This window comes from Melospiza georgiana, chromosome Z (assembly GCF_028018845.1).
Source record: "Melospiza georgiana isolate bMelGeo1 chromosome Z, bMelGeo1.pri, whole genome shotgun sequence".
Lineage (NCBI taxonomy): Eukaryota > Metazoa > Chordata > Aves > Passeriformes > Passerellidae > Melospiza > Melospiza georgiana.
The window spans coordinates 49,009,916-49,030,291 of NC_080465.1; the positions used below are offsets into that span (position 1 = coordinate 49,009,916).

The window sequence follows — 20,376 nt, forward strand, 5'->3', positions numbered from 1 at the left end:
TTTATTCAGTCTCCTCTGCATAGAAATAAATGCAGGGTTTTATACATTTGTTTCTGTGTTATCTTCACATTTATCAAATTTCCTTCCTTTATACTTCATTATTTTTTACTTTCCTTGCTAAACAGTATGTCTTCTTCATGTCCATGTTCTGAAGGTTTCTACCAAATTCACACCTTTAGATGAGCCACAGGTTTGCACACTGATCCACTGAGGATATATCCTTCATTTTGCTATAATCCTAAGAACTGCTCATTCATATTAGGATTGGCTTTGCTGCAGCATGTGAATGGAAGGAGTTTTTAATTTTCAGGGTCCAGCCACGTACATTATCTAAACAATTAGCATCTTGCTATAGAACACAGCCAGCTTTGCCAAACCTGTAGTGATTTCAGAACATCTTCACAAGATAGCAAAAGGAAAAGGTGTTAAAATATTATGGTACTTGAATAATATTTCATTTAACTACGTTATTTTTCCCACCACCAGACAGGAGTGCTTGTAGTCCAATATTCTATAAAATGTGAACCTATGCAGTGCTATATTTTAAGCCATAATAATGGCCCTATTCCAGCAGACATTCTGTATGGCCTTGTAAAATATTGGGGTTTGTGTGTGTAAACATTCAGCAAGCATGCATCTACACACACATGCACACAAATGTGTACACTACATCACATTACTCCGAGAGTTAAATAGAGTGAAAAATCCTTACAGAAGCTGGCATCTCTGTTACTTAGGACATTATAAAATATGTTGGCAGCAAATTTCTAAGCTACCAAAACCTGCACACATGTACAGTATTTTACATTCTGATTCTAGCCCAGCAGTCAGCATAAGAGTTATTCTGAGTGAATCTTCTTTTAATTCCAAACTCTAAACTTTTGTTGTTTCCATAAGCCTTAAAGTCCAATTTGTTTTGCTCATATGACAAAGCTGAGACCTAAGATTCTGACCTGTGCCAATCGCTAATACTGATTTTTCATGAAATTGCACGTTTTGTTTTATAAAAACTGTCGGTTTTTCAAGTTTAGTCAGGAGTACAGAACACTGATTATATCATTGCTTCCACAGGCTTCTGAGCTTGCTCCTGCAGCAGTCAAATCTTAGTGAAATTAATCACCAGGACAATGAGGTGAGTGAGCTTGTGCTACAAATCGCAGTCCTTGGCACTGGAAGCATAGAACTGTTCAATTTTACAATAAGGCTAAGTCAAAATTTTCTATAATGCTTTTGTAAACTCTGCAAAATATTATCTCTTTCTTCTTTCTACGTACTATGCACGTGTAGGCTAATAAAGCTTCCCTCTATTGAGGCAGCTATGAGGTACCTTGAATCCATCTCTTAATTATTTGTCAAGACAAGAATTTCCCTTTATTCTTCTGAAGTTAGACACTGGACCAAGTCTTCACCTTTACCAATGCTAAGTGTTCAAGGCCAGGCTGGATGGAGCTCTGGGCAGTCTAGTCTAGTGGAAGGTGTCTCTGCCCATGGCAGGCAGGTTGGAACCAGATGATATTTAAGATCCCTTCCAACCCAAACTATTCTATTATTCAATGATTCCTTGATCCCACCATTCAACTCCTGTTCTCAGGAAAAGTATCAGAGAGCTGGCATTACACAGAACAGTCATGGAAGCACAAAAATTGATGCTGTTTTCTTCCATTATGGAGTTGTGTCCTGCATGTACATACATTGTACATAGGAAAGAGTTAACTTCCCACATGTTTTTCTCCAAATAGAGAAGTCAAGACACAAGAGAAATTTTGAGTGTATTTTCATATGTTTCTATTCATTTTGACCGTTGCTCAAGGATGTGTCTCTTTTCCACAGAGTCAGAATGGCCAGAGGGCTGTATATTTTTCTCTTTCTTACCCACTGAAAGGTTTGCAGACCCTGCTCACAACACTCTAAACCAGACACATGCATTGTCTTGATGTAGAACTATGTTACTAATGAATTGCATGGAGTGGTGGATCATCATTTCAAACCAGAATATTTTGCTGTAATGCACTGCTACATGCAATTTGGAACTTTTAGTCCATCTCATTGTCATTTGGCACTGACAATATATTTGTTCAAGTGTCAGTATTAAGCCCTGAATACTCATGTTTTTTGAAAAATGTGGATCCTAATAAATGATTGCAGCTAACAGAGCTGTTCTCTTGGCATAAGTAAAACACTTCAGTTTTCCCATTTGACTCTTCAGAAAATCACCCTGATGAATGCATGAACACATAAACAATAAGAAATACATCTGGAGGTTTCATAGCTTCCACAACCGTGTCTTTCTGTGGGTTTATTAGTGAAGCCTGTGAGATGACAATGTGAAGAAACATTCCCTGTAAAAGCCTTGAATCTGAGCAAAACAAGTGTCCCACTATATATCTCACAACCATTTATTGGGGTTTGTCTTTTTATGTCCCATATTGCTCCTTATTTTTTATGAATGTGCAGTTGTTTGTCCTTCTCACCTCTTAAGACTTTTTTCTGCTGGACCTTCAGCTGTGGCAGTTCTGATACCACTCTCGTGTTTCCACTTGAGAACAGCAGATTGTTTACCTACAGATGCCACTCCAGGGTGGTATCACCCAGCGCAGATGGGGTGGGCAGGGCTGCAGAAAGCCCATGGGAGCGAGCTGCTGCGACAAACAGCTCAATGCTCTTTGCTCAGCTGGGTGCTCCGAAAGGACGCGTGGAATGCACAGAATATTAGAAAGGAAACGGAGAAGAAAACAGGAAGCTCTGTTTGAATCCTTTGTACAGCCACAATGGCTACAAGAGTAAGCTGAAAAAAGATGTACAAGAAAAGGAACAGAAAAAGGACTACAAAGATGATAATAGTTACAGAGCAGCGTTCTCACATGGGCAGGGTAACTAGAGCATACTAACTGTAACAGGACTTTGAGCTTGGCAACTACATCAGAGGGATGATATAAGTCTGTGATATCATAAATGGCGTGGAAATGAAAACGGAATTATTATTAATTGGTCTGGAGGTTTTGCATATAAAAAAATGGACACTTCTACAAAAATTACCATTTTCTACAAAAATTATCAAAAATTTCAAAGAAAATTAAAATAAATATTTTTTCAGAAAATGCATCATTACCTTTTAGAGGGCAGGATTTCATATGAAGTCTTTAATCTGATTACCAAAATATTAGGTGGCAGTATATTGTCAAGCCTTGTTCCTTATATTTTTGCACTAAGCATCCGCTACTGATCTCTCTGAGTTTTGTCGTTGTACTATAGCGATTTTTGAAAATTATCCACAGTTTTACACTCTTATCTTACAGCTGATTCTGCTGGCTACCACAGTAGAAACAGAGAGAAAGCTGATTTTTCAAGGATTTTTTTTCTTGGCCATATCAACACAATGAGAGAGGATAACAGAAAGATGGCCTAGTACGCTGTAGTTTCTCTTCTTCAGTGATTTGCATGCTCCCCAGGACCTGTACTCATTTCCCAGCTGGTAATCACTTCTCTGATGCCTCACAGATAATGTGTGTCCATCAACAGTGCTAGGCCCCTCATGTCTACTGACGTAAATGGCAGAGCTCCCATTAATTTCAGTTGGTGCAGGAGTTTACCCTCAGTTTTGGTGTTAAAAAACCGAAACCTCCATGATTAAGCTTTGCAAACCCTAAGTAAAACCAAAACTGCTCTCATTCAACTGCTTTGTTTTGTTATCACCCATACTTAGGCCACAGGGGAACTTAAAAGTCTTATAAGATGTGTGATGAGTGAGAGAAATTAATGCCACGGCATTCAGGCTTTTAGTCAGAAAATCACTGCAAACAGCTTCCACTTTAATGCACTGATAAGCTGTCTGCATCAATATAGCTCATACTTTACCTGGGTTGTTTCCAACTGGCTTTACTGGGGTTCTAGTTAAAGTTTTAATTGCTTTTCCACTCAACTTTTTTTTTCTTTTTTTTTTTTTTTTAATACTTTTTATCCTTTTGGAAATCAGGCAAGACCCTTGAAATGCATTTTTTCTCATAAGAGAGAAAACAGCACCTACCAAAAGGAAAACGTTGCCACACCTGAAAATATTAGAAATTTGTTAGAAACATAATAAATTAGTCAATTTATGCAGGAAATTCTTAATTATTATGGATATAGAGTAAAATACAGGTGAGTGTAAGAATGCTGAAGGTGCAAATATAGGCCATGAATTCTCTGATCTATTAAGACTGACTGGATGTAGCTAAGATGGAATAGAAATGCAGCTGAATAACCTACCATTTGCTTTGTTTTCTCCCTGAAGAGTAAATATATAAATGTTTATATTGTGACTTTTTTGTGGGCATCACTCTGTCAGTTTTTTAGCTTGCTGACAAGTGCCAGCTGCAGTAATAGCTTATAATATGTTTTTTGGATCAAAGATAAGACCAAGTACAAACATCATACTGTGTAATGCCAAGACACCATCCAAAGCCAGGCTTTTCTTGCAGGATTCAAGCTGAGCAGGGAGGAACTGTCCCCCCAGCCATCATGGCCTTGACCACGTGTTACTTATAGCAGGCTGTAGGCACATATGGAGGAAGCATTTGTGTTTGTATCCATTTTCTGTAACAATTCCAAAAAGCTAATTGCTTGGTCCCCCCTCGTGACTCCACTAATTCAGAAGCTGCTACTAAATATTTCAAATCAGGGTGAAGAGGGAAGAATGTGTCCACCCTGGATGGTTTCAGGGCTGCCTAGCTTATCTACATAGACTTAAAGGGTGCTCCTATGAGTGACAATAATTTGCCCTCTGGGTTTGTGGCTTGCAGGGAATGACTTCACTCCATTGGGCTGCATTCCACAACAGACCCCAGCACACCCAGACTCTGCTGCACAAGGGAGCAGACCCAACTCTGCTGGACAAGGACTTCAAAACAGCTCTGCACTGGGCAGTACAGGTGAGCCACAACACGGCCCCAGTGGAATGTTTATTGAAATTAGTTGGCTATTGCGCTGTCCTAAATACTCCTAATGAAGTAGTTTGGGCTGTGGAACAAGGAAATTGGATGCTAAAAATGCCCACTAAGCCCCAGCGTTTTGCCAGTGAGTATAGATCAAGGATCTGGCATCTTCTTTGGAGACCAAGGCATACCTAATAGAAGCATAGCCCTGTTGCCCCAAAGTTCTCATTTATCTCGAGTGGGACTACGTGTATGCTTCATGTTGAACTTGTGCCTATTTTATTTTCACTAAATCAGGGTTGCATAAACTAGCAGCTTACTTGCCAAAGGCCTTTGGGAATAAGATAGCATAAGCACAAGTGAAAACATATTTTAAGAGCTACAGCTATGAAAGAATTATCTGAAGGGTTGAGACCCTGCTTCTCTGGAGACTGGAGAAGACATGGAGCTAAACACATTTCCTGTTGAACTGTGTGTTTCTATCTCATGTGCAAAAGAGCATTGTCAAATACTCAGGCCATCATTAGAGAAACAAACCATACAGGTTTAATATGGCATTAAAAACTGTATTATGTAATTGTGTTAATAAGCGATAAGTCAAATACAGCATAATATACTGGTATTCCTAGTTTAGTGCAGAAAACTGCCCGGATGAAATTGTATGTTTTCAAGTGCTCTCTAAGCATAGCAAATTCAGGTATCAATGTTCAAAACACATGCACAACAGGTAAACCAAAATAGAAATCACACAAAGATCCAGCAACCTTTTCATACAATTACCAAATGTTTGCATTCTCATCTTTTGGTCTAAGTTTCCTCTTCTTAAAAGAAGTGGCACCAAGGAAATTTGAAATTCTGAACTGCCATATACAATATTTATTACAGGTAAGGACATCTGAACAAACAATCTTCAACCATAGCCTCACAAAAAGGATTAACATATAATAGGCCTAACTTTTTTTTTCTGAAGGATATTTTGAACAGGTATATTTTGACCTCTGAAACTGGTACTATTTCAAAAGTTTTGTTCTTCTTTAATCCTAATCAGTCTTAAATTGGACTTGTTATTTGCATTAGAAGATTAAAGGTATCTACTCTACTACCTGTTGGGCATTTTCACCAGACTTATTCCAGTTCTGTCTGCTTCCAGTGGGAAACATCTGAATCCCATGCCAACTCCTGCATGATAGCCAGTGGTCTATATCATAGGTCTGGGGACAACCTGTCTGACAAACAGAAAGACAAAAGTGAATCCACTTTATAACCCTCAGAGTTCCCCTCCTTTCTAGAGGGGAAAGCTTTCCCTGATTCAGTTTTTTGTATGTTTCATTATTTAATTCCATTGTTAACTCTCACCTCCACACTTCTCTCACAAATGTGCAGAAAAAGTCTTGAGAAATGGGGAAATGGAAACTGCACAAAACCCACTTGGCCTCAGGTGGAAGGAACTCACAAATGCCCTCTTTTCCTTTAAGCTGCTCCCGGAAATCAAGAGGAAGTGTGCAGAATGACACACGCACACCCCTTTTTCCCTTATTGTGAGATTTATGCTGTGAAACCCTTTAAGTTACTTCTTCCTTCCACATGCTTCTTCACTTTCTAGGTCCAGAAGTGGCATTTGAAATGCCAGAGCATGAAATAGATCTGTTCACATTTCTACATTTCTCTTACTCAAATAAGAAAACTCTTGGCCAAGAAAACAACAACTTTCCGCCAGTGCTCTCTGCTGCCCATTTAGGCCCAGGAGATTTGGATACTGTGGACAGGCACAACTTTCTCTGCTGTGACAGAGAACAGAACAACAGCTCTCCTGGATGGGATCATCGTTATGTCTAATTGCCTCCTCTCCTCTGTGACTGCTGGAAAGGAGATATTTTTCCTTTAAGAATTGTATAAATATCTTCAGAGAACAAGAGACTCACAGAGCTCAGGCAGTACAGCTGCAGGGGTTATTTTTGGCTGAATAAGGCCCTGTGTTTAATTTCTTTTTTTTTTTAATGCAGTGAGGGGAAGACCAGACACTGCACAGAAACTTGTTTCAGAAGTTGCAGGAAAGAGCACTTTGTTCACACTGGGCTGAAACACACAGTAGGACCATATGAAAATCTTTGCCCACCATTCAAACCCAAATTCATGAGCATGAAGCATATTTCATATGAAATCATTGTTCCGTGCTGACTCTTTCCAAGACTGCATGTGTGTGACTTTGTCCTCCATCAGGCATCGTGGGATGATCAGTCCCATCCATGTAGCCAGACTGACCTTGCCCACACCAAGGCCTGCTCTTTTGGCAGGAAACTCAAGTCTCCTGTGCATCTCAAGTGCAAATGTATCAGTTTCAAAAACACTGATCATTACTGTTTGGTATGAGAGTATCTCATGCCACATTTTTTACACATGCAGTATTCTATGTGCTGGTGCAGACAGGTCTATTAAACGTGTTTCAGGAGGTATTTCTCTCCTTTCACTTCAGCCACCATTAATTACTGTAGTGAAAAGGAAACACACCTTTGAAATACAAAACTGTAAATGATACAGGGACAAAGGGTAAAGCCATTCTAACAATTCTACATAATGGTATTATTGAAATCCTGGTAAAATATAATATAAAATATACCATACAGCATGCATTATGATGCTACACAGTTCTGTACTATAACAGTATTAATAGTACCTCGGAAACAGCCTGGGAAGATTTGGAATCTTGCTACATTGCCTTGCCAGTTGTCATCATTTTTACCAGAATTTTCTTTGTCTTGTTCTCAGTCTCTGGCTCCCAAAGTCAAATGATTACATGAAAATACCAGCTTTCTACTGAAGGAAACACAAAAAAAAACCCCAGATTTTTCAGATTTTTTTTTAAGTAAAGAAATTCAAATCTGTAGGATAAAAAGAATGCAACTAGAAAGAAGCTATTAAAAATAACAGTCTGCCATGGGGAGACGTGCCTATGATTTTTAAATAGGCTGATTTGGAGTGTAAAGTTTTAAAAAATTGGAAGCCAGAGTATTTATTCCATAGCAACAATGCAGTTATTTCATTCCTCTGTTTCCAGAGAGGAGAGTGAAATACCTGTACATATAAAACACACTGTAAAGGAAATGCGTAAGTATTAATTTGTGTTTGGTTGGCCAAGCACCGCAGTTTCTCTGTAATTGATTGGAAGGTGAAAGCACACTTAAATGCCAGGATCTCTAGGAAGGAATGTCTCAATTGCTGCAGGACATCTTGAGGACACAGCTGGCTATCCAGCCAGAGCAGAGGAAGGGGCCAGAGAAATGAGTCGTGGCTCAGAATCTCTCCCAAGGGATCACTCCTCTCCTTCTCTCTGCCCAGCATCCAATTTTTTCATGTGGGCTACATTCAGTGGAAGAATTCAGAGAGACTTCCAAAGCCATCTTAAAACCCAGTGTTTCTCTGCTGCAGATTTGTCTGTTGTTGGACTGACCAGAAAAGGTGCATTTGCTGGGCATGGTTCACTGTCTAGTTGGTTTCAGGCAGACTTCTTTCCCTGCAAAGTTGTACTTCATTTCTCCTTGTTTCATGCAGTTTTCTAAAGATGGCTTGAAAGGAGGAATAGCGATATCCTTTTTTATGTCGCTAATGTCGCCAAGCTTTAAAGACATTTTTGACTGTTAACAAACAAGTCAAAAAGATATTCAACTTTCATTTTTTAAATATACACTTTTAAAATCGCCTTCTTTTGTAAATATTGTCATTCTAGCAATGGTACAACTCTTGCTTGTGGAGCCTGGAACATTACATAGCAGCAGGGATCTACAGAGTGAGCTGTCAAGTCGCAAAACAAGATAGAAGAATTTGCAAATAGTTTTGAGTAAGAAATAAACTTGCTTTAATACCAGCAGAAGCTTTTTCCATTAAGTGCCCTAAATATTTGTGACACTGTCTAAAAAAGTGAATTAAATGTGCTTGAGTGTTGGCTCTGGCACTGAGGCAACCTATCATGGGACAACCTGTGTCCCTACTGCTGTACTCTCTTACCCAAACAGGATGTTCATACACAGACCACTTACCAGCAATGATCTGGTACCCATTTTAGCTCCAGCAACTGGTAGGGAAAGTATTAATTGACCCAGGCCTAAAGAATGCCAGGGAGGATTTTAAGAATTATTTGGTACAGACAACTAAATTCCAGTGCTGAAGGATGTTTCTAAGCGCTGCTTCATTTTTTATGTAGCTGTAAACTATTTCTTCATTTTAAGTTGTCACAGAATAAGCTGAAGAGGCTCACGAGGATCAAGTCTAACTCCTGGCCCTGCACAGGTCACCCCAAGAGTCACATCTCTGCCTCAGAGCATTATCCAAACTCTCCTTGAACTCTGGCAGGCTGGTGCTGTGACTGCTTCCCTGGGAAGCCTATTCCAGTGCCCAGAAACCCACTGGGTAAAGAAACTTTTCCTGATATCCAACCTAAACCTCCCCTGACACAGCTTCAGGCCATTCCCTTGGATCATGTCACTGGTCACCACAGAGAAAGAGGCCTGTCTGCCCCGCCTCTTCCTCTTATCATAAGGAAATTGTAACTGCAGTGAGGTCTCCCCTCAGTCTCCTCCAGGCTGAACAGAACAGGTGACCTCAGCTGTTCCTCATACAGCTTTCCTGAAGTCCATTCACCATCTCCATTGCCCTCCTTTTGATGCTCTCCAGTAGTTTAGTGACTTGATTATACTGTGGCACCCAGGAGTGTCCCCAGCACTGGAGGTGAGGCTGCCCCAGGGCAGAGCAGAGCAGGACAACCCCCTCCCTTGCCTGGCTGCTGATGCTGTCCCTGATGCCCCCAGGACACGCTTGGCCCTCCTGGCTGCCAGGGCACTGCTGGCTCATGTTCAGCTTGCCATGGACCAGAGCCCCAGGGCCCTTTCCATGGCACTGCTGCCCAGCCTCTCATTCCCCAGTCTTTCTGTACATCCAGGGCTGGCTCATCCCAGGTGCAGAATCTGGCACTTTCCTGTGTTGAACTCTGCATGGTTGATGGTTGCCTCTCTCTCTAATTTATCAAGGTCTTTCTGCGGAGCCTCCCTGCCTTGGAGGTTGTCAGGAGCTCCTCCCAGTTTTGTATCTTCTCTAGACTTGCAGTATTGATATAAAAACTCACAAGTACAGCTAGATCATCAGAAAAACTCTTACTGAAATAATAAATAATAAAAAAGTAAGTCTTTCAAGTGTGAACATGCCATAGACAATGTAATTGTTCACGCCAATCAAATGTCTGAGGTAATCAATTGCAGAATTCCCACTGAGCTTAGCAGGAATTTGTCTTGGGCAGATCCTGTAGGTAGGTACAGAATAATTGCCAGACCTCTTCCCAGCGCACAGTCTATGTGTAACTGCACAGTGGATGCCAGAATATGAGTAATGTATGTGCAACACATTTCTTGCATATCTATACATGTCCTGATCTCCTATGCCTGACAAAAAGGCACTTGAAGACAAATACTTCCATTTCTCTGATAGAATAAATCCTTATTCTTCTGCAGATTTAAAAAATTACCTCTTTTCCAAAGCATGTAAACAGCTCATTTGGAGAAATCAGTCCTTGCAACAATGCAATAGCAGGGGAAAGTTGCCAAGTGATTTTAGTCATAGTCATAGTCATTTACACAATAAATCATATGCACTTAGACTCCAAGGGAAAATAAATTCTCAGAGAGACTTGGCCAGTGTTTCATGAAGGGTTTTGTTTGAGCAAAGAGAGGGTTGGAGAGGCAGGGACATGTGATAGCCGGAATCATGCCTCCATGACTGCCTTTGTCATTCGGTACTTTTTTCCAACACACATGAAGGCTGCTAAAAGGAAAAATATTTTTTAAATATTTTAAATGCCTTAGCTGTACCAGAGGCAGCAATGCTCTGAGGACCACAGGACTTTCCTGTACAACAACATATTTTCTTTCCCACAGTGCCACAAAGTCAGGCCAAGCTGGGTTGCTCTGACTCTGCAGAGATGCTGTCTCAGTGGGTGTGTAAAGCTGCAGCACTTGGGTGAGGAGAAGACGAATGAGCTTCTCTCTGAGCTAAGTCTCACCAATATATCTACAGTGGTGACAGAAGAGTTGTTAATTTGTATTGGTTTGCCATAAGAAACACACTCTGTGAAGTGCCTGGGCTGCATTCAGGGAATCTCTGGCACAGTTTCTCTGGCAGGAGGTAAGATGGAGATGGTATTATGACTTGCTTCTTTCCTCATCACAGAGACCAGTTTTCCGTGTCCTCTCAGGGTAGAGAATCCACAGGGTGCTCTGAATTTTTGCTCACTTCCCCACTGCCAAGTTCAGCCATCTAGCAGCCAGGAAATTAGGTAGAGTGAAGGTGTTTCCATTTCTTAGCTTTGTCTCATCTTGGGTGCAGAAGGGGGAGGTGCTGGAAGTCCTCGATGCATGGGGGAAAGCACCAATGTGTGCAAAACTCTTCAGTAAGCCAAACTGCCAATATAAGGACATTTCCCACAGCACTGTTTGCTGCAGACTAGAAGCAACATTATGTCTCTGTTTTTGAGTCTGGCATTCTCCATCCTTAAAACAGCAGACACCGCACCTACCACAAGATAGATTTCTGAGAACTGCCTTAATATCTCATTCCAACCTGACTTATCCTCACAGCTGATGCAACATTTATCTTGCTCTGATACTAGAGTGAAGTTCTAAATCATATTACAATAAAAGTAATGATGTGATGCACTGCTCCAGTGCTCTGCCTGTGAATATGAGGAAAATGGCACATCAGTGAAATTAATCACATAAGGGAAAAGAACGTATTGGAAGAACAGCCGAGTTTTGCCAGTATAGCTGTAACTAAACACAGTTTCTGCCAGAATAGCCTTGAGTTAAAGACCAAGGCTTTTCAAGATCCAGTCAAGAGAACCATGTGGAAAATAATGTGGAATGGCTTCTGCTTTTGGTAAATACTGAATTTTAAAATAAAGAAAAAGGTTAAAAAGTTATTTGAAGGGAAAGATGTATTTACCAACATAATAGTTTCATCTAGGGTTATGAAGGAAAAAGTCCACAGACAAGTTATTTGTTCAAATTTTGCTATAGGTTGCTCAAAAATACTTTAAATGGTTCATGTTTCCTTATTTCAGCAAAGAGAAAAAGATTTTTATTTCATTTGGCTGTTTTATTTTCTAATGGTCCTGCTGGTGTTACAGTTGATTTCAGATTAAAGTATACTATGTGTGTCTGTTTGTGAAGGATAAGATGAAAGACAAAAGGGATTCTCTAACATAAAACTCAAACGGCACCCAGGGATAGTTTCCAGGAGGAAGCTAGAAGTACTTACATAAATGTAATTAATTTTGCTTTTTTTTGTAAAAGTGAGTTACCTCCCAGAGTAGTGCAATGGTGAAAGTATTTGTTTGTTGCTGCAGAAAGGAGTGAAATAATGCTAAAAATCTCAAGCTGCTCAGGGGTAGCTTTGGGTTCATAGCTGAGAAATCAGAAAATGACAGAATGGAAAAGAGGAAAACACAGGCAGACCTAAAGTTCAGTGCTAATGATAAGAAGCAACATCAAGAACTTCTAGTGGGGACTTTCCTGACAAAGATGGCTGTACATATAAGAAAGCTTTAAACTGCATGCTAATGCAAACAGACAGGAAATATAAGAGAACTAATATGACCTAACCATATAATCTCCAGAGGCATTTACTTGGTAGAAAAATATTTTATGTGGGTTTTGTGAGACCAGTTTAGTGGTCCATAGCTTGTTCCTCTACCCATCCCATCTCTCCATTACTGGTTGAAGGCTTAGCAGACTCCTTTTATATGACTCCTCTTTGACAACCCATTATCTAGTTTGCTAGAATATTCTGAAGAGGGGAAAAAATAGCCATCTATACAGTGCAGTGTAAACAAAAAACAAACTTCTCAATGTTTATTGACACTGAAAACCTGGCAGAATAAAATGTAATGTTATGGTAAAATATTATGAAAGTGGCAAGAAACTTTCTAAGTAAAATTATTGTTCTGCTTATCAGTTGGACATAGAAAGGGCTGAAATGTAAGAACCATGATTGTAGTAACAATGAGGATAAACTGAGTAGACATAGCTGAAAGAAGTGTCAAAACTGGAAAAGTGTCACAGAGGTTTGGGATTTTCCTCATGGTACTTGATTAGATAGATACTTCCTGAATAATTATTTTCTTATTTGGAAAGCACTGAGAGACGCAAGTCTCAGAAGTCTGACTTTCATTAGCCAACTTATAGAAACCAGAGTTGTAATCAAGTGTCAGAGTTAAATATCTGTTAGTGATTTGGCTGTTTGCCATTGTCTGGAGATGATACAAATCTCAGACAAAAATTTGCATAAAGCACAGAGTTTTTCTTACAGGGGCTCAGGGATACAGGCTTTAGGAGATTTCTTCTTCATAAATATCCTGGTTTGAGACAAGTAAAGTCACCCTGGAACAATAAAGTATGTTTAATTGAGACAAGGGATCGAAGGAAGAAAATTTCACTGAGGAGAATCAATAATGGGTGGAAGCAGATAAAAGTGTGAGATGGGACAAAAGTCCTGGGGGAGGAGCAGGGGAGGGGTGGGGAAAAGTCCTGCAAAACTATTTAGAAACAAAAAAGCAAAAAACAAATAGCAAAAATTACTAATAATCTCTGAGAACATTTTAATCTCTGCTGTAAAGAATTTGAATACAAAAAGGGAACATGAAATTTAGTGATGCGTACAGTAAGGTTACAAAAACACATAATTTTCCTATGGTAAATTTACCAGAGAACATCCTGGTCTAACAATAGTACTGCGGTAAATTTACCACAGGAACACTACATTTTTGGTGACCACAGCTCAAAGCTATCAATCTCAGAATAAGGGCTCTGTAAGCATTTTGGAGAATTTTGAGTGCAATTTCAAAAGAGCCAAGAGGAATTTAAAGATAAGAAGGCATTCCTAAGAAGAGAGAACTGGAAAGCCACCAAGCAGTCACCCAGAAATCTCATGCAGCAGAAAGTTCAAATATTAGGAAATATTCTTGATCACTTAGAAAATGGAAGTAACAATTTGATTGAATTGTTGAAATGAGGCAGAATTTTTATAGCCATCTTCAAAGCAATTACTGCTTCCTCAGATAAGAGGCTTCTATACCTAATAAGGTATAGTATGTTTGAACATCAATTAATCATTTTAATCCCATGTAATAAAACACAAAAATTCTGGAAAAGTGACAAGATAAAGCTCATCACATGGCACAGAAAGCTTGCTAAGCATGTGGCAAATACAGTGGTCATTAAAAGTCTAATTCTTTGTTCCTTTCTCATTTGAGCAGTTTAATGCAAGTTTAATCACATGCAAGTTTAATCACATTGAATAACATCAATAACACAATTTTTATAGGCACAACTTGCTGTAATAGAACTCTCTCCAAGATGTCTCACAGGGGAATAAGAAGGAGTGATGCCATCAAAATCAACCAGAGACTTGTATCACACATCATATATTCTCTATCAGCCACATTCAAGACAGTTCAGATAATCTTTGGAGGTGAATATCTCATAGACTGTCCAACCAGGGGTGTATCATAAGAATGTTTTTATTTGTTCCATAATGAGGTGTCAAAATACAGCGCACACATATAACCCACAGTGAAAATCAAATTACAGGGACATCAAGTACTTCATGGCTAAGGATGAAATTCAAAAAGATTTTGAGAAATTTTAGGAATTAATAAAATAACACTGTATACAGAATTGTGAAAAAATTAAAGGGTTTTGTGCAAAATTAAGAGTAATAGACTAGCACATTACAAAAGTGGTAAGAGTTTAGGTTATGGTGTTGATATAAATCAAACAAGCATTGTTCTGGGATATATTAACAGACATATGGTACATGTGGGCTGCAGGAAGTCATTTTCAATGTCAGGAGAGAAGCCTCTGCTGGATAATTGTGTTGTTTGGAGTGCCAGGGTTGAAAGAAACTGTAGACAAACTGGAAATAGGCCAAAAGCAAGCACCAAGTATGATAAGTGCATTGGAAAACATGACCTGCACAGGGTGGTTGAAATTGTTTGTTTAGTCTAGAAAACAGAAGATTGGTGGGAGACAGAACAGTCTGTAAAAGTATAAAATGCGAGTCAGAAAAGCGGGAAATTTCTTAGGTGAATGCTAAGAGTTGTGCAAGAACATGGAGGGACTGAAACTGCAGCTGCAGGGTGTGGAATTTGGACTTAGCAAGACAGTGTAAAACTGGAGGAATAGTAACTAGGAACATGAATACAGAAGTAGTAAGGTACTAATCTAAATTATTTTTGTATCAAAACTGACTTAGAGAAGGATGATAACACATAGATATTTATTATGGTAGTCCTAGAAGTTTGTAATAGACTTCTAGATTTAGTTGGCCTTGAATGTGACTAGGGATTTCACTGATGCTAATGATGAAAATCTGTAACTAGGAATTATTACCAGTATGGAGGATATTGCTATCTGGCATAAGGACTGGACAATAAAAACAACAGTTATTCATAGGACCTCAGTATTCCTGAATATGGGGATCAACACAGACAACCATAACTTAATTTGAGCATGGTTAATCAGGATGTTACAAAATGCTGGCCATAGAAAATAAGCTTGGATTACATGATCAAGATTAGACTCTAAATTAAGCAAAGTACATGTAAAACTAAATTCCTGATTTCACAGGGACATGTTTTGATAGATTAAGGAAATTCTCAGCTGGACTGAGTAGTTGTGAGATCACAATGTTCCAGGGACCTGGAATGTATCCTCTCAATGGTTCAAAATATGGCAGGAAGCTGAATCCCAAGAGCAGAGAGGAAATGTGTATAGTAGAGTCTTGAGATAATGGATGTCTACCCATTTTTAAAAGATATATTTAGAATAAGTAGCTATCTTACAAAATAAGATACAAAAGTACAGAGAAGCAAAAGAAATTGTATCTTAAAATCCAGAAAACAAGAGTGTGATTAAATGTTGAATAGAGGCTGGAAGGAAATTACTTTCGGGGATAAGACTTGATATTACTCTTGTTTAATATTTTCATAATAACTTGACACATAATACAGGAGCTTTGTGATGAAATCTGCCAATAATAAAAAACTGAAAGACTAACAGGAAGGAATGGGGATATCATACAGGGTTATGGATCACCTTTAAATCTTGAGCAATATAAATGGGACAAAATTGGATCGGATAAAATGTACAAGTCAGGCACTTTGGTGTTAGTAACAGAAGGTCCTCCCCAAAACTAGAAACTCTATGCTTGGAAAAAAAACTTAAGGAAGTACTGAGGTGCAAAGGGTCATTCCAAAATGACTAGGAGCTTCTAATGGGACGCAGCTGTGAATGAGGCAAATGCTGTTCTGTGACATACTAAAAGAGGTATTTCTAACACAAATAAGGAAGAGCAGTGTCACTGTAAAAGATCTGGCAAAAACATCTTTGTATGTCTAGTACAATTTTAATCATCTCTCTTCAAGGAAACATAACTAAAACACAATAGGAAATTGGTTACTAGGTTAATGAGAGAAACAGAAAGCATATTAAAAAAAAAAAAAACAAACTTTAAAAGACCGTGATTGGTTAGAGCAGCAAGAGAACAATTCAAAAGAGATGTGATGATTGCCCATAAGTACATCTGAAGAACAAGTACCAGTAAGAGGAAAGGAGTATTGAATCCAAATAATAATGCTGGAACAGAACAAAAGGATATAATCAGCCCTGAGTGTGAATAGAATTTAGAGATACAGATCATAAAAACAAAGAAGTTCTTGAACTGTGTTCCTTTGAGAGTAATGGGGGCAAAAGTAACCTAATTGCCTTTAATGGACAAAGTTTATAAGAGGAATGATGTAACATAGCTTCAAGTGATTGCAGGGATTGAATTTGATGATACAGAAAGACCTTTGCAACCTTGTGATTCTGTTGTTATAAAAAAGTAATGAATTCTTTTGCTCTGTTTCCACTAAGGTAGGATATAAAATGTTCAATTTCATTTGCAGGTTAGAGAACAACGTCAACTTTCTATTAAGACACCAGACACCAGAGCAAACTAGCTAAGAAACTTTTCAAGAAGCACTTGAACAAATATTTGACATGGCTTTTCTAAGTGTACTGAGACAGACTTACAGATATGGGTTGGTTTTCTGAGGTTCTTTTCAGCCCTAAATTTCTATTGGAAAATATAAGCTTGTGTTTCTGGACTCTGGCTTAGCAAAACAGGAAAAACCACAAGTAATTTCTATTAAGTAATTTACACTCTACAGCTTCTGGAGATATTTGCAGTGGTTCATTATTTATTATTTTTCCAGTGTTCAGAGTGTTTTAGAAAATTCATAAAGTCAGCACAATTCCCAGCTGGAGATTGGAAGATTTTGGCTTTTATATCTGGAGATTCTGGTATACACACAGAAGAATACCATTACTGTATTTAGCATTCTCTAGCAGAGAAGATGCAGCCTGGTGTGAGCTCCATTGTAAAACACTTTCCCTCTCTGAACTTCCTTCCAGAGTGGCAACAGGATTCTGTGTTCCATCATTCTGGACCACTGGCAGGGACCATCAATAATAAATTGTGATGATGAGAATGGCAAAACATGCATGCACATTGCTGCTGCTGCAGGCTACAGCGATATCATCAGTGAGCTGGCTAAAGTCCCAAAGTGCAACCTGCAGGCCCTTGATGTGGATGACAGGTAACCATGGAAACTCTGAAATTGCTGCTCCCTTTCTAATAACCTGAGACCAGCTCTGTCTTGTAATCATGTTTCCTGTTTCACAGGCCATGGCCTAGTAATGCCCTGCACTCCGCAGAGAGCTGTGCTTGCTCAGAAACACTGCTAACCCGTCCAGCTCACGTGTATTGTACTTAGTACCATAACTGACTAGAAACAATTATATTTAGCTTTCTATTTGTTCTAGAAAAAGAGCTTATTTCTGTAAGGACTTTGCCACGACTCACCTAAGTTTCTTTCAATCAAAAATGAACATTATTTTTAAGACAATACAATAGGATCCTGCAACTTGAAGCCAGGATGCTGCTGTTATTTTTATTTAAGAAATGGCAGTGTTCTCTTGTTGTATTTAAGATGAAAATATCATACTCCTACAGGACCAGAGGAACCTCACCTTCCATTCTGAAAAGACCTGTGATTTCTGCTGCAATTAAATCTCTATTTCATAAGTACAGAAGAGTCATCTTTCCTCTTTTTCTCTTTTTCACCCCACACCTACCTTCCTTGGAACTTTGCTCATAAATGTATTTAATGCTAAGAGAACCAGCTGGCCATTCACATTGATTATTCTGCTCAGTGAAGCAAAAGCCAAGGTTTTCTTGGCTTAGGCCTTTAGGTACTTAAAATAATATCATTCTTCATGGAAAAGTGCAATAAAATGGAACAGAAATAAAATGAACAGAGGTTCTGGAGCAGTTTCTAAACATCGTTAAAATGTAGTTGAGCAGGCTGTGTTTCTATGGAAAGAAGAGCAAAGGGAGCAAAGCCTACACTTCAAAGTCCATTAAGACATGACCACCTATTCCATGTGCTCAGATATTTCCACAGAATGTATTACACTCAGAGAGGGAAAAGGTAAGCTTTTCACTACAAACATATCTATAAGATTTTCATTCTATTGTGTTTCTGATTGCACCCAATCTGAAATCACTGGGACTGAAAAGGAATAGAAAGAAAACTTTCAATTTTATTTTTTTTATTCTTAACACTTCTTTTGTGATGTTGTTTGTGCTTTCAGGTTTTTCACAAGAACAATTTGAAAACAGGACAAAAGTTTCTAAATACAGGATGCAGATTTTATGCCAACAACAAAATCAGTTTGATTCTTCTGCAGAGATTCAAAGAAATTATATGTGCTCTGGTCTGTGCCTGTACTAGAACTCAGAAACTGGCAAAGTGGCAGTCTGGTAGATGTGTTCAGTCCTTGTCACTCATCTGGGAGAGGCTTCTCTAATTACCTTCATGGAGAGTCCTCTGCCAACCATGGCTAATTGTGGTTGGTGTAAAGATGAGAAGACTTTGCCCCTATGCAGTGGACGATGAATTTTTTTTTCAAATTCTACTCTGAAAACTTCAGGCACTTTTCCTACTGTACAATTCCAGCAGTGGAAGAGATGCTATTGTATAAGGTATAGGCATTTTGCAGCCTCATGTCTACTTTATCTGCAACTAAATAAATGCAGCTGCAGCAGTTGGGTGGAGAATTTCTTAAAATGTATATTATTAATCTGCACAAGCATATCCTGTGCACACCTCACTATGTCATTAATAGCTTCAATTGTAAATCTATTCATCTATTTTAATGATAGTCCCCCTTTCCTGTAGGACTCCCTTGCACTGGGCTGCAGCAGCAGGGAAAGCTGACTGTGTGCAGACACTGCTAGAACTGGGGATAGACAGCAGCCCTCGAGACATCAATGAAAACACTCCTCTGACATATGCAATATACTGTGGGCACACGGCATGCATCAAGCTGCTGACTCAGGAGAGCAGGTAAAAGCAAAGTTCACGTCTTGCTCACATGTTGCCACTAACTAGAAAACAAATTTGTTGGGTTTTGAATACTCCCGAAGGGCCTTCAGTGGTGTTTCCCTGATCCATAGGCAATATTTGTTTCATATTCCACCAACGCTGAAACATTACAATCAGTTCTCTTCACAGAGACTCTCTGCTGAGGTTGAATACTGCTCTAGCAAGCAGCAGAGGGCTATGAAGAACAAGTGTGTATAGCTCTTGCTCAGTCACCTTCATGCAGAAAACTTGTATAACAGAATAATTTCAACCCTCAGATATATGTAACTTGCACTTCTTTGAAATCTCTGCACGCTGTCTGTGTGCTCATATAATCAGATGGACAGATAAACTGAACACAAAGGCAGATTTGACAGAAAATAAAATAAATTTAAGTTTCCTTTCTCAGAGTAAGGGTTTGGTAGTATTACCCTAGCCTTCTTTAGTTCTTTACCTTGATGTGTTTTTTTATTCTGAGTTCTTGTCAGTTAAAAAATATAACAAAAGACTTACCGGTTACAGTCTTCCTTTCTTTGTATGCTTCCTTTTTCAGCAGCTGTTGTCTAATTAATTTCCATTCTTCTACTTCAAGTGTGCACTTACATTTATCTCCCCATTTCTTTGCACTTTCCCCTCCTTTCCAGTCAGAAATTAGTATTATGTGAGACACAGGTAATATTACCTCTCCCTTTTTCCTGCACTCTGTGTATTAGAGAAGGTCAGAAATTAACAAAAATTTTGTCTCAAAACCACTACAGCAATACTGACACCATTTTTGGTTTTGCTTTTTTTATATGTTCTCTGCATTCATCGTGCTTATATTTGTAGCTCTGTAGCCTATTGTACTAGTGGCTAGTTTTCCCAGTAATTTTCCATGGCCTTTCCCTAGGCAGAAAGACAAAATAAATTCCAGAGCTCCAAGTCCCATGGGGGACAAGGGCCCCATGCTGTCTTGGT

The 20,376-nt window shown here is 38.9% G+C and overlaps 1 protein-coding gene across 1 annotated transcript in view; it reads left to right on the forward strand.

Annotated features, from left to right (window-relative positions):
• Positions 1 to 20,376, forward strand: part of ANKRD55 (ankyrin repeat domain 55) — a 46,788-nt gene that overhangs the window by 13,614 nt on the left and 12,798 nt on the right. The window contains exons 5-8 of the mRNA XM_058044114.1: positions 1,072 to 1,132; positions 4,779 to 4,907; positions 17,405 to 17,589; positions 19,234 to 19,401. Coding sequence (XP_057900097.1) covers positions 1,072 to 1,132; positions 4,779 to 4,907; positions 17,405 to 17,589; positions 19,234 to 19,401 — 543 coding nt within the window. The remainder of the gene's footprint in view (positions 1 to 1,071; positions 1,133 to 4,778; positions 4,908 to 17,404; positions 17,590 to 19,233; positions 19,402 to 20,376) is intronic.